Raw genomic sequence first — 13,845 nt, 5'->3', positions numbered from 1 at the left:
ATATCTTTATTGAAAAGGGCATGCCTCATGAAATATTAAAGAAAATCACATCCTTCATTTCGAGGAAGAAAAAGGCAGTCACGCCTATTTAGTTTGAATTCAATACTAAAGCAAGATTACTGTGTATATTTTAATTTTTTAAACTAAAAGGTTTTTTTTCTACATTTGTGCAGACACAGATCAAGGCTGGCAGTGAGACGTACCTATATTTTTAGATAATTTCAAAATCCTCTGAACTGTACATGCTCAAGAAAAAGGGAGGCGTCATCATTAATCGGCATCACACCGGAGGAGGATCCTTAGGGACTTTTAATAGTATGCGGGATGTGTAGCTTCCACCAAACTACCCCACAGTGTCACGCACACAGTGCAGCCTTTCTAGGATGGGAGGTGAGTTCAAGAGCCGTTTGTTGTTCGGAGCTCCATCCAGAGCGGATCACTGTTTGACAAGTTCTATTTTAAGTCGTGCCTGCGTGTGCAGGTGTCAGCCTCTTTCATGGCTGTAGAAAAAGACCCAGGACACTCCATCTGTATCTTTCCCCGATAATGCAGGATCGCTCGTCCCCAGGGAGCGTTTGTTTCTGCTTTGCCGGCCACTTTTTCTTTGGGAAATTCCAGGGGGGACAGGCGGGCAGGACTGCGAAGAAAGGCGAAGAGGGGCAGAAAGGGGTGGTCTGCCACTCCCCTACCTTCCCCGGCACGTGGCACTGGCAGTCGCAGCTGCTGCGTGCAACACTGAAGACTAAGATGATGAACCTCCTCCTAACAAGAGGATATTGAGGGAAGGAGGAGGTGGCAGCGAAAGCAAGACACACACTCACTGTGTCCTTCCCCGCAGGGAGAATCCAACCTCAGGGGAAAAACTACAAGGAAGCCACCACCCGCCCCGCCTCTGCCAGCTCGCCCGTGTCTGGCAGCGGTCCCCATGCACCTGCTCACCTGTCTATCCGTTCAGGGTGGTTGGGGGGAGGGACGAGGGGTGTCGGGGTGGGTGGGGGGAAAGCGAAGGAGGGCAGGGCAAAAGAGGGGGCGCACCAAGGGCTCCGCCCCCCGGAGGCACGGCGCAGGCGCAGTGGCCGCTACCGCAGGCAGGGGGCGGCAACATGGCGGAGTGAGCGGCGGCGTCGGGGCTTCACAACAACAGTGGCGCCCGTAGCAGCGGCGGCAACGGCGTCAGTAGCGTCGGCCACAGCCGGAGTTTCAGCACCGGCCAGCGCCGAGACCAGCTGCTCGCGCCCCCGAGCTTTTCGGATCGGCGGCAGCATCTCCGCGGGGGGCGGGCCGGGCCGGACGGACCGGGAGGGGGAGAGAGAGGAGGCAGCGGCACAGCTGCTGGGCGGACACTGCCGCTCGCCGGGCAGCGGTTAGCGGCGCCGCCACCGCCGGGAATAAGCCAGCGAATAACCCACCGCCTCCGCCGGGGAGGGCGCCGGAGCGGGCCGGGCTCAGGCGCAGGCGGGGAGCGGGCCCGGCGCCGCGGCGCTGGTGGATGCTGGGGCTCCGAGGCGACGGCCGGGGGGCGGGGGCCGCGGCAGGTATAACGGTACCGGCGGAGGCAGCGCCTCTGCTCTTCCCTTCTGCTCAGGAGGGGGGGAAATGGCGAGCGAGAAGCCGGGCCCGGGCCCGGGGCTCGAGCCTCAGCCCGTGGGGCTCATCGCCGTCGGGGCCGGAGGCGGAGGCGGCGGGGGCAGCGGCGGTGGCGGCAGCGGGGCCAGCGGGATGGGGGAGTCGAGAGGGGCGTCCGGCTCCGGCTCCGTGGTGCTGCCCGCGGGGATGATTAACCCTTCGGTGCCGATCCGCAACATCCGGATGAAATTCGCAGTGTTGATCGGACTCATACAGGTCGGAGAGGTCAGCAACAGGGACATCGTGGAGACCGTGCTCAACCTGGTAAGGGAAAGGGCGTGCGGTGCGTCTGCCTCCCAGCCCCCATAGCCGCCCTCACCCCCAGGGTCACCGCGCAGCGCGTCCCTGGAGCACAGATCGTCCAGCCTGTTTTGCCAGCGGTTGACCTGCCTGCGCGCTGCCCAAGTCACGCCACCTCCCTGCTCTCCTCTGGTCCTCTCCTGCTACCTGAGCTCAGTGCCCAACTTAATATCGCTCGTTATCACTCCTCACGACCATGAGTAGTAAATCACTCCTTGCCGTGCTGGTTTTGGGTCGACTTGAGAGTTTAGTTGGAGGGAGAGGAGGCCTCCTTTTCTCTGGGGCTTCTTTCTCCCACACTTAATTGCCCGTGCTGTCGCTCTCGGAGGATGAAAGCCTTGCCCCTGGAGCCTAAATTCCCCGGTGCTACTGAAATGTGAGAAGCGCATTAACTCCAACTTGAGCAGCTGGGGTGTGATGTTTTCGAATGAGGAGGAAAATGATGCAGTTTTTCATTTGCCTTTAAATGTATTCTGAGGCTGTGATGTGATGTAGAGTGTGTGGCTGTGTCCGCCCCCCCCCCCCCCCCGCCCCATCTCTTTTTAGGCAGCCTTTCTTTCTTTGTAATATTGCCCTGAATATGCTGACCTCTTAGTCATTTTTTATGCCCACAGGGTGTTAAAATGTGAGGGCACCAAATCATACAGGTTGGTTTCTATGGTTGCTTTCAGAGAGCGTGCCATATGGATAAAGACTAAAGGAAAGGTGTTAGATGCAGCCCGAGGTTTTGGTTTCTTTCATGATAAGAAAGAGTTACTGCAGAACTGTGTATGACTTAATGTTTTGCGCTATCTACAGAGAGGCTAAGAAGCGTTCAAGATGTCAGGGGCAGAAATAAAGAGAGGAGAATCATAAATTACACATAATTAAGAGTAGTTCATTTTTAATGTTTTGTAAATGCAGTTTTTGCTGCAGCAAAGCTTTTTCAACAGTTTCCTTTGCGATAGTCTTTGACATACAGTAAGGTTGGATTTTGGAAGGCACGGCTTAAATCAGGAGCAATCAGTTGACTATTGTATTTGGTGTGGAGTCATAGGGATATAAAAAAATGCTTGCAAGGAGATTTTATAACACCCATGTAGTCTGATTTTTCAGCCAAGCTGTTATTTTTATTTGATCTATTGGAAAATTGAAAGGAAGCTGCAGCTACAGCAGTGGTGCCCTGAGACATGAAATAGTTAATGCACGGTTTCTGAACCTCTTAAATTCACAGAAAAGTTAAAGCTGTTTTTTTTTCTTTTTTGCTAGTGTTCAAGCCAAAGCTAGGAGAATATCTGTCCTTGCTTTGTTATATTTATTACTGTTTAAATACAAAACACATCTTTCTTCTTTTCTGTGCCCTTCAAATAAATCACCACAAAAGTCAGTGTAAGTTTGGGGTAATGTTACCACATTGATAAAACCAAATTATTTTCAAAACACTAATAGAAATATTGTTGGGATTTTAATTTTAGCCAGCTTCAAGTAGGAGGTTAGTACTTGTCCCCTGCTTTTCTCTTTTTAAAAGAAAAAGGTGAGATCTCAAAATATGTTAGTTTGTTAGTACGTACTGTATTTCTGTAAATTTAAACACATTTAAAGTATTTTTTCCAGTTTTCACCTAAGCAATATCAATTTTACTTTAGAAGATGTGGCATTAGGTTATTTGAATAGGTATTTGTATGCTTACTTAACACATTTTAATGTGATATGAGGCAATAGAGCTCTCACAAGCTGGAAACTGATTTGAATGGGTAGCTGGTTTGGAGTCTGCAGCAGTAGCGATGTCTGCTGGATCAGTCCTTAACAGATGGGGTTCTATAGATACACAGGAGGATAAGAAAGGAAGTGAAATATTTCTTTTGAGATAAAAAAGCAATTTCACTCTCTTCAGTACAGTGAAAATCTGGCAAGAAATCTCAGTATGCAAACATTGTAGAGATTAACTTTACTCTTAAGCTTAGTTAATCAGAAATAAGGTAATAGTGAAATGGTATATCCCCAGACCTACTTAAGACCTTGTAACTGCATTGATTTTGGAATCAAAAAGTTAGGTTTAAAATTTCTTTGTGCGTATTTAAAGAATGGAGTAAATCTTTTAAATGGAAACTTTTGGAGAAAAGAATAAATGACGAAAGGAGCTCTTTACTAAATTGTTAATTACATTGATTGTGGACTAAGAATTGGTCATTTGAAGTGTCATTTATTTCTTGAATTGTAGGTTGAGGGCTTTATCTTTCCAATATACTCATGATGAAAATGTTTTGTGAAACCTTAAGCTGACTCTGAAACTATTTAGAAATCTTAGGAATTTAAAAACTAATTATCAAAACTTAATTCTGTTTACTTAATAAGTAAATCAGTAAAATCCATTTAAGGCACTCAGTTTTCAACCTCTAACAACTCTAAAATGAGTTTTGAATTTTCAATCTTAATTTAAAACGTTAAATGCAAAAGTTGGTGAAATAAATACGTATCACAGTGTTGTTTACAACAGAAAAGAGAAGAACTAAGGAAACTTCAAAACACAAGTTACTACCTTAAATAATACCCTTTCTCAGCCACCTTTTTCTATTTTTTTTTTTCAGTACATTCTTTCTATCAAATACGAGAATACTAATACTTGCTTTTTAGCTGCTATTTCTCACATGGCTTGCCCAAAGAATTAAAAGTTTTGCAGAGTAAAGTTTAAGCATGCAGTAAAATTATAGGACTGCTTTAACACAGCCGTGGCTGTAATTTTTCTGATTTGTTTGCCAAAGGTAGGGATCTGTTTCTATTACTCAGGTGGATTGTGGGAGTTTGTTGAAGAAACACCAATGTAACAAGAAATAAAGTGAATAATTTCCATTGTAGATGGATGCATTGTGTATAATGATATTATCATTGACTTAAAACATTCAAATATGGGGTGGATAACATCAGGAAGGTGAATACCTTAGTTTGTAAATAATGTTAAAATGAGAGTATATTGTGAGGGATTTTGCAGTGTAGCTTTACCAATGAAAGAAACTGATCAAAGGGAGGAATTATTTAATGTGGCAATATGAGAGCGTTTAATTTTATTGGCTGTTTCAGTTTTAAAACATGCATACTACTTAATCCATTGCTTCCTTAACATGTTTATGTAAGATTTTTCCTTGCTTGAGGTAAATGCTATGTAAATATCATGTGTTCTTTGTTTATAACATGAAAGTTTCTTTTTATCAAAAATTTTAATCTAAACATTTTTAGGAAAGATAAAATAGAGAATTGATATTTACTTAATGAAAGAATTCACAATAGGGTGTTTTTTTTTTAAGTAGCTGTCTTAGGTAATATAATTCTATAGCATTTAATTTGTAGATTTTTTCCCCCCACGAATTACTGTGTGATATATATCAGAGTATCTTTAGTTGTAGAAAATACTTCCTCTTTTCTTTTTTTTCACATTTAAGTGACACATTGTATACTGTATTGAAAGCGTAACAAAATGAGGGGACTTTGTGGGTTAAGTTCCTCTCTCCTGGCATATTGATCATAGAATTTTTGTTAAAAGGAAATTTTAAAGTTATTCATCTGTGCTTGAATGTGACAGGAACTTTTTTTCCTTAGAGTTTTTTTCATTTGCAGCTTGATAATCAAAGTTTCAATTTAAGGATATTTAGAATTTTATCCTAACAGAAGATAAAGAACAAAAGGTGTGTTCTTCATTTGAACTACATTTATTTTAAAATAAGCAATTGTATCTTGGAATCATGGAAGTCCTTAATATTAATAAAACCACATTTATTTATATTAAAAGAAAATGTCTTGCATTTTAATTTATGTTGACATGTAAATCTTTTCATGTTAACTTGAATTATATTTTATTTTATGCTATTGGGTGTTGAAAATTAAATTAAAATGCATATGTAAATACTGGAAATTGCAGTATCTTGAGTTCTGAGGTTTTCCACAAGAATATTAATTTAGTCATATAATGACACTAAAGCATCAAATATTCTATAGTCAGCCTATGATCTAGTTATATTAATTTTAAATAAGTATTTTGTATATTCCTAGTCAGCTTTTGGCAAATACTATACTGTTAATTAAATGTATCTCAAGGATCTCTCTCTTTGCTATGTTTTCTCCAAACACAATGTAAGGAAATTCATTGATTCTAGCAGACCCAACCTCCATATTGATTCACTGATGTAGCTGTATTATAAAATTCAATCATCCATATTTTGACTATGTACTTAAATATAATGTTGCATAAATTTCATACGTTTTTTTATTCCTTACCTCTACTTCTCATAGTTTATGCATTGTCAGCATTATCTCCTTATACAAAGATATACCTGTCACCCTCTAGTGTTATGATTTATACATGGCTCCCCTCTTATGCTGTTAACTCCATGAGGGCAGGAGCTTGTCTCATGTATATTTATTTTTTGTATGTCAGGCTCTTGCATAAGTTAAGTGCATTTTCAGTATGCAAGATACCATTATTAGGCATAAGACCAGTTTCTGAAATTCTGTTCATCAGTAGGGGACAGACCAAGATCCTGAAAGAAATTAGACTCATGTAAAGTTAATGTATTGCCTATTCCTATAACTAGAAATGAGTGTTGAATATGTATGATGTTATTTATGTAGGTGTTATTACATATGTAAATGTTATTTTAAAGTGGCATTTTGAAATACAGGAGAATCTGATTAAAATTTTTTCTTTTCAGTAAGTAAACCTCTGTGTATGTCAGATATATGAACACATAACGAAGATTGTGTTATTTACAAAGAATATATATAATGCATTAAATAGAAATTAAAAAAATATTGTTAACATTTGTCATATTACCAGGAATAGTGGAAATCTCTTGTTTTTGTCTGTTTAGCAAAAATTTCCCTTTTTGGTAATGGTACTTTAGTTTTCTTTGATGAACCACTCATCCCCTAATTTAGTTCAGTTGGTTTTGGTGGTTGTAGGTGGGTGGGGCTTATAACTCAGGCACATCCTGAACTAACTGTGATTGGCTCAGGGATGAACATTTAACCCAAGGGAAACTGCAAGGTCAGTCTCAGGACTTGTGCTGGAACTCCTTCTGTTGGGGATGCTGAACTGGTGACGCATCCTATAGCTGTGTGTGACAGTGTTAGAATTTGACCAAGTATGAATCCAAGAGCGAGAAATGTATTTGTGAGTCTGTTTGAGTACCTGGAGTTCTCCATGCCTATCGTGATTATCTTCTAACCATTAAATTCTCTCTTTTAAAGATTATTATTATTGTTATTAGTTTCAAGTCAGTTTAAATGGGGTTTTTGTCACTTGCAAATGGAAAGTATCCTTCCTAGCATAGATGTTAGTAACTGGAAATGGGACATTGTAAGGAACAGATCTTAAATGTTAAAATGGAGTAGAAGGCAGTGAGGGGTTTGCTTTTCCTAGCAACTCCTTTTAAGAAATTGCAGACCAGCTGTCTTTAATTTTCCCCTGTGTTATCTTTGCCCATGGAACTACTGAGGCTGGAACTTTAGTGATATTAGAGTGTTTTGGCCACTTCTTGGGGCCTTTGATAGTGCCTGATAAGGGAGGAATTAGCTTTGGTCCAGGCTGGCATGTTTGAAATCATAGAAGGAAAAAAATATTGTCTTTCCAAGTAAGAGAAGCTCTTTCTGCTCATAGCTACCATCCAAGAGAGCAGAGAATCAGAATACATACCAAGAAGCTTAAACGTTGAAAAGCAACCCCCCCCTCTTTTTTTCACCCCACTAAAGTTGGTAGGAGGAAAGATAGGAGTTTAAATTAGAACCAGGTAGAATTTTGTTTTATAAGCTTCTTCCAAGCACCTCATCAAAATAACAACGATCCCCTTACTAAAGAGATTTAGAAGAGGATGCAACCAGGGTACAAGTGCCTCCTTCCGCAGCTTATAGTTCGCATTGCTTCAGGGAAAGTCAGTCATTACACTGAAGGTTAAGGGGATGAGTACTGTGAAGACCCATTGCTAGGAGACTGAATATTGCTATGAAACTGAAAAGGTGGAAATCTAGATTAGCATACTTTGTCTTGACAAGATCTCTGGCTTTGGTTGCTAATACACCCAGGTGACTAATGTTCATTGACCAAAAGCTTACTAAGCTTTTAAGGAAACTACTTTCAGGGTAACCTTAAGCCTGGCAAACAAAGGCTTGCGTTTTACTTCACAGGCAGTTCTCAGTAAGAGGAAGTGGGCTGCTAAAGCAGTACAGATGCTAGAAGGAAAACCTAAGGCCATGGAGGGTAGTAGACAAGTGAGGTCTTCTGAGATAGTAATAATGAGTAGATCAAAATTGGCTGACCAAGGGATGCCATGGCCAGGACAAGGATTTCTTGCTACTCTGACCAGTAGGGTATGGTCTGGGCTTTGAATTAGTGTCCAGTCTTCTAAGTGGGAGTTCTATTATTATGTTCTTTTACCATTATATATTAATTATAAAGAGGATAGTTAAATTTATTATGTAGCTATATTGTGAGATTATGAGGTACTTCTGAAGAGAATGCACATTTGGACCTGACCAAGAATATTGTTCACGGCACAAAGATTTCAGATTTCTAGCTGGATGGAATAACTTGACATTGTCTCCCTTTCTTTCCCATGGTGAGATGATGAGTGTGTTTTCTGTTGTGGCCAAGATAGTAATATTGTTATGCATTTATACATGGGTATTTAAAACAGTATATATATGGAAAGAGGTGAGTTTACAAGGTGGATGGGCAGCCAAGGGCTAGAATGTTACAGACTTCTGCTGGTTTTAGCTGCATAAAATCCATTCTTTCTGCTAACAGTTTTACATTTATTGATACTCCTTTGGGGAGTTATTCCCTCTTATTTGTTTATATGGTTTGGGGTTTCCCTGGACTACTTTCTGCTTTTCTGGGCCTGAAACAGAAACTGGACCTGGCCCAGTCAATGTAAGTTTTGATTTGACTGGCAATATGCCACCATGAAGGCAGAGCATGCTTGAGAATGGAGCTCTCACAGAAACACCTAGAACCAAGAGATAGATTACCGATGGCACCCTTGTAGCCTTTCAAGTCAGGTTTTTCAGTGTATTGCGCTAATGCGTTTTCTGTTTTGCTTAAGCCTGTATTAGTTGGGTTACTATCCATTTCACCTTAACAATTCCTGACTAATACTCTAAATTAAAAAAAAAAAAAAATTAAAACCTTGGGTACTAAGTATTATAGGACAAATCATAAGAAAAATATTAACTTGGCAAAGGACTTGATATATTTCAAAAAGAAGAAATATATATTGCTAATATAAAAATTAATCTTCACTAAATAGTGAGATACCATGAATAAGAGAAAATTACCATTAAAGAGAAAAGTATATCATTTCCTAGGCATGCTAAAATAATCTTAAATGATGTTAAATGCTACAGCTGTTCTGAATGACATTTTAACAATCTGTATTGGGAAATTTAAAGAGGTTTTTGTGATTAATCTTTAGTTCTTTAGGCTGAGGAAAAATGATCTGTGGACCAGTATGAGAGTTAAATGATATACAAAAAATGGCAATAACCTAAATGTTCAACAGTAGGAAAGGTTAAATAAAATTATTTTACATCCATGTTGTGGAATATCATACAGTCATTAAAACTTTATGTGCCCCAGTTTCCTTGTGTGGTAAAAGCGGGTATTTACCTTAAGGTTGTTGTATAGATTAAATGAATTAATATCTGTAAAGTGCTTGGTACAAAGCTAACTTTATTTGATACTTACTATTGTTATTTTTATTCTTATCCTGAGCCTGAGGTTAATCTGATCATAAGAAAAAATTGTCTAGCTGAACCTGAGCTGTTCTGGTTTAGCTTGGAGTTCTTGAGTCTGGTGAACATGTCAGAGAAGGGAGCTCAGGTACCCACAGATCATGATCTGATGGAACACAGGGGGTCTGGTCTCCTGAATCTTGGATAGTCTTTAATAGTCTCTGGGGTGGTTTTTCCTAATTTTCTATTTTGAGGGAGGTAGATGGAAACGGGAAAGAATAGGCATGAAGTTACACAGGTTCCTTGGGCTGGATGGAATCCCTTCCATCCCTTCTTTCCCTCACATGGCTGAATTTCACATGTAGATGTGGTTGGACATGAGTGGTGATCCTAGGTAAATAATGCCATCCTCTGGGAGTGTTAACGTAAATATTGAGAAGACTGCTTGAGTAACAAGCCTAAGGGGCAAGTTAGAGGATTAAAAACTATTTTGTGATCATTTGTTTTAGAAAAATATTAGCCCATATTTTAATAGCTCTTACAATTTACTGTACACTTGTGAAATTGCACTGCATTAACTAATCCTGAGAATAACCCCTTTTCAGATACCGTTCGTTCTCTACAGATGTGGAAACTATGGCTGCAGAAAGTGTGAAGTAGTTAGACAAGGTTATCTAGGTAGTAAGCAGCAGAGCTGGGACTCAGGCCTTCAGATTCAAAAGCTGTACGTATTCTTTTCCATTTTTAATCGAAATGTAGCTACTTAGAAATTATCCCCAAAGCCAGGATTATCTGAAGAGATGATGTTAGGAGGGGCCAGACAGCCCCCCTGAGTTGGCTCCGTGGCGGCGAATGCTGTCCATGGAGGACTCAGGAAGGAAATGGACAATTTGATGGATTTGTACACAGAAGCGATTTAGCAAGAACTATATTGTAAACCATTAATTTTTGAGTGTTTGGGAATAATTGGTTATATGGTATTATAAATGGTAACTAGCTTTGAATTGTATACCTTTTCATGAGGCAAAAGATAGGTAGTTTAGACATTATTGTGAGACAGAATAAATAGTAGGCATTAATATATTTATTTTATATAGAACAAGTAGATTTGTTATAAGTGTTAGTTATATGAACCACCACATATACCATTTTTGCTTGGATAAGACAAATAAATTATACATGGAATTGGTAATATTATAGTCTTGGTAATATAATTTGGTAATATAATTGGTAATATAGTTTTGGTAATATAATTTCTAATAATTGTGATTACTCTGTCAGTTTACTGAAGTAGAGCAAACATTGATTAAAAGCAAATTTTATGGAAGTGTAAATATCTGGATTTATTTCTCTTTAGCAAATACTTTCATTTTCTGTGAGAAATGAACTGCAGCCAATGTGAAAAATGGTGTATATGTACTTCTACTGTTACTTAAAAACTTTTCATATGTAGGTAGGGAATTGGCTTTTATAGATTGGGTTTGGTTTCATACCTTATGTTTTTAATATTCTCTCCCAACCCCTTTGAATTAAATGTGGGTTTACTTTAATGAGTGAACTATAGCTGAAGTTAAGAGGCTTGTGCAAGGTTGCAAAGCAGTGTAGTTGCAGAATGAGACTCAAAGCTAGATGTTCCAAATTTGTTGCTCTTTAAAATATACCTTTGATGATGATGATGGTGATGGTGATGATGGTGATGACGATCGTGGTAGCGGCTTGTACTTACTGAATCCTTACTTGCCGAGCACTATGGGAAACATCTGACGTGCGTTTTCTCATTGTATCATCTTGACCTGGAATATAAAATCTTCAATGAAATAAAAATAGTCATTGTCTTTCTAAGTTAAACTAAGTCTGGTATCTTAATAGAAAAGTGTTTTCAGCTCTAATTATATAAGCAATATTTTATTATGAAATGTCATGGAATTATTTTACTTGATTTGTACTTATTCTCTGTGACTTGATTACCCTTTCAAAGTTCTTGAATTTAAATTAAGTATTTAAATTATTTTAACATTTTATGAGATGTGAGTCATCAATAGAAGAATATTACTTTTATTATGCTGCACTGGCTATTACATGCTAAATAATGATTGCGTTTCTCAAGTCACGATGTTCTTCCTCTTTTTATCTAAAGAACCCCTGCTTATTTTTGAAGATTTAGCTCTTGTCACTGCTTACTTAAATGCCGCCCTCTCTGATCTACTCCTAAAAGCTTTTTCCCCATCCTGTGTTCTCCCATAACATTTTGTACATACTCAAATTTAGCACTTGCACATTCTATTTTAATTGTTTGTTTACTTGTCAGACTACCCTAGAGACTAAATCCTTTGAGATCAGAACATTATCTTATTTGCCTTGATATTATGAGTACTTAACATAGAATCTGGAATTTTGTGCTGCTTAGTGAACTCATTTTGAATGGGGATTATTATTATTTTTTTTTCATTTTTGATATAGTTTGCTGGGTTTGGTTACTTCTGACTTGGGTACAAATCTTGTCTTTTCTAGCTATTCTTGTTCTTTTCATTTCTGTATTTGCCTCGTTTTAACATTTGTTTCTATCTTTTTGAGGGGGGAGGATGAAGATATTTCGGTGTATATATGCAAGGTGTATGTTTAAAAGAAAGTTTTTCTGGATATTTGGAATAGGTAAGGAGTTAGCATCCTTAGATCTGGTGAGTGGCCGCACTCTAGCACTTGCATAAGTGAGGAAAGAGAACCGGGGAGGCTAAAGATCCTCCCAGGAATTAACACCTAGATTCCCAGACTCTGGGTCCAGTGCTGTCGTGTTTGATCTTGGTGCCTATAGTTCCACTTTGTGTTAGCTCGTTTGACGTCATAGTTTCTAATATAAAATATTATATATGAAGTATATAATAGCTCTAATATAAAAACATGCCCCACCTTTTTCTTTTAATTTTTGAAACTCAGGCAGGCTCAGAATACTAAAAGTCATAGTTAAATAAAGTACTGAGTAACCCTAACTTAGTGTTCTGTTGCCAGTCAAGATACTCACTGGGCATGTACAAAAGCGTTTTGTCTTAATATTTGGAGGTTCTGAGACTAGGATACTAGAGTAGACATAAGGCATGGTGTTACCAGGTATTTTGTGAAGCCCTTTGTTCATGTTACCTCTGAATTGCTCTGTTCCTCTACTAATCTCTGAAAAGTCACATAAGCACCATGGAGACTAATACAGTATTCTTATGAAGCTGTACCATTTTAAAATGTTGTTCTTTACTATATCCAACCAAGAACGGATATAAGTGTTGTCACTGAGAAGTGAATGTCTCCAAATGAATCATCACATAGATAACTAACATTTAAAGACTGTTTTCAATATGCTATATTAATTTAGCTACTACATTACCATGTCAGTTTTTAAAAAAAATAATGTTATATGTCCAGCACATATTTCGTTGAAAATAAATACTTTCAGCAAATAGGCATGAGTATTTTAAGAAACTATGTTTTTAATGTTGGTGGTAAATGTGGCTGTAGAAGTCAGTAAGAGTGTTTTATTTTTATTTTTTCAAATGTCATTACTGCTACCTTTATTTCCAAGCTAGCCCAGCTTGTTCAAAGTCCTTAGGTCTTTTTTTATTATAGTAAATTATACAAAACATAAAATTTACCAGTTTAACTATTTTTACATGGCAGTAATTAAGTGCATTACCACTGTGTCCATCTCCAGAAGTTTTTCATGTTCCGAAATGGAACTCTGTGCCTGATAAACATAACTCCCCAGACCCCTCCCCAGCTCCTGGTGACAACTGTTGTCCTTCCTGTCTCTATGAGCTTGACTACTCTCAGTCCCTCATATCAGTGGGATCATGCAGTGTTTGTCCTTTTCTGTCTGGCTTATTTCACTTAGCTTTTGTCTTCAAATAGTAAGACAGTCTCCATTGGCAACACAGATGAGAAACTCTGAGACTATATTTATATGTTACACTTATAAACTTGTGATCCACATGGACTAATCTCTGTGTTGATGGAACCAAAAGAACAGTCTCCAAAAAGCAAAAGTAATTTCTGTATGACTCAGGTTCTTTACTCCTATATCTTGAATATTATGAGGAATAGAGATATGCAGACCATTGTAATATTTCTTTGAATATTTACATTTTTTTTCTCATTTGCGTTGTTCGCATAGTATAGCTGCTCTTCATTTTCTTATCCTGAAACTTGATGAAAAAACTCAGTACCTAGCTCTAACCA

The 13,845-nt window shown here is 38.8% G+C and overlaps 1 protein-coding gene and 1 long non-coding RNA gene across 8 annotated transcripts in view; one reads left to right on the top strand and one right to left on the bottom strand.

The window, feature by feature from the left end:
- Nucleotides 1–291: 291 nt before the first annotated feature.
- LOC141571070 (uncharacterized) lies at nt 292–991 on the bottom strand. Its single transcript, XR_012495589.1, has 2 exons — nt 940–991; nt 292–637 (listed from the first exon to the last, which is right to left on the bottom strand). It is a non-coding gene; the product is annotated as an uncharacterized LOC141571070 (long non-coding RNA).
- Nucleotides 992–1,120: 129 nt separating this feature from the next.
- NBEA (neurobeachin) overlaps nt 1,121–13,845 on the top strand; it is a 661,793-nt gene continuing 649,068 nt past the window's right edge. For 3 of the 7 annotated variants that reach the window (XM_074330026.1, XM_074330024.1, XM_074330023.1), the window contains exon 1: nt 1,121–1,890. In XM_074330026.1, the coding sequence (XP_074186127.1) occupies nt 1,597–1,890 (294 nt within the window). In that variant the 5' untranslated portion in view covers nt 1,121–1,596. The remainder of the gene's footprint in view (nt 1,891–13,845) is intronic. The other 4 variants (XM_074330027.1, XM_019736465.2, XM_019736455.2 and 1 more) reach the window with 2 other exon arrangements.

Source organism: Rhinolophus sinicus, linkage group LG04 (genome assembly GCF_036562045.2).
Source record: "Rhinolophus sinicus isolate RSC01 linkage group LG04, ASM3656204v1, whole genome shotgun sequence".
In the NCBI taxonomy this organism is placed as follows: domain Eukaryota; kingdom Metazoa; phylum Chordata; class Mammalia; order Chiroptera; family Rhinolophidae; genus Rhinolophus; species Rhinolophus sinicus.
This window is presented reverse-complemented; position numbering and strand designations above follow the sequence as displayed.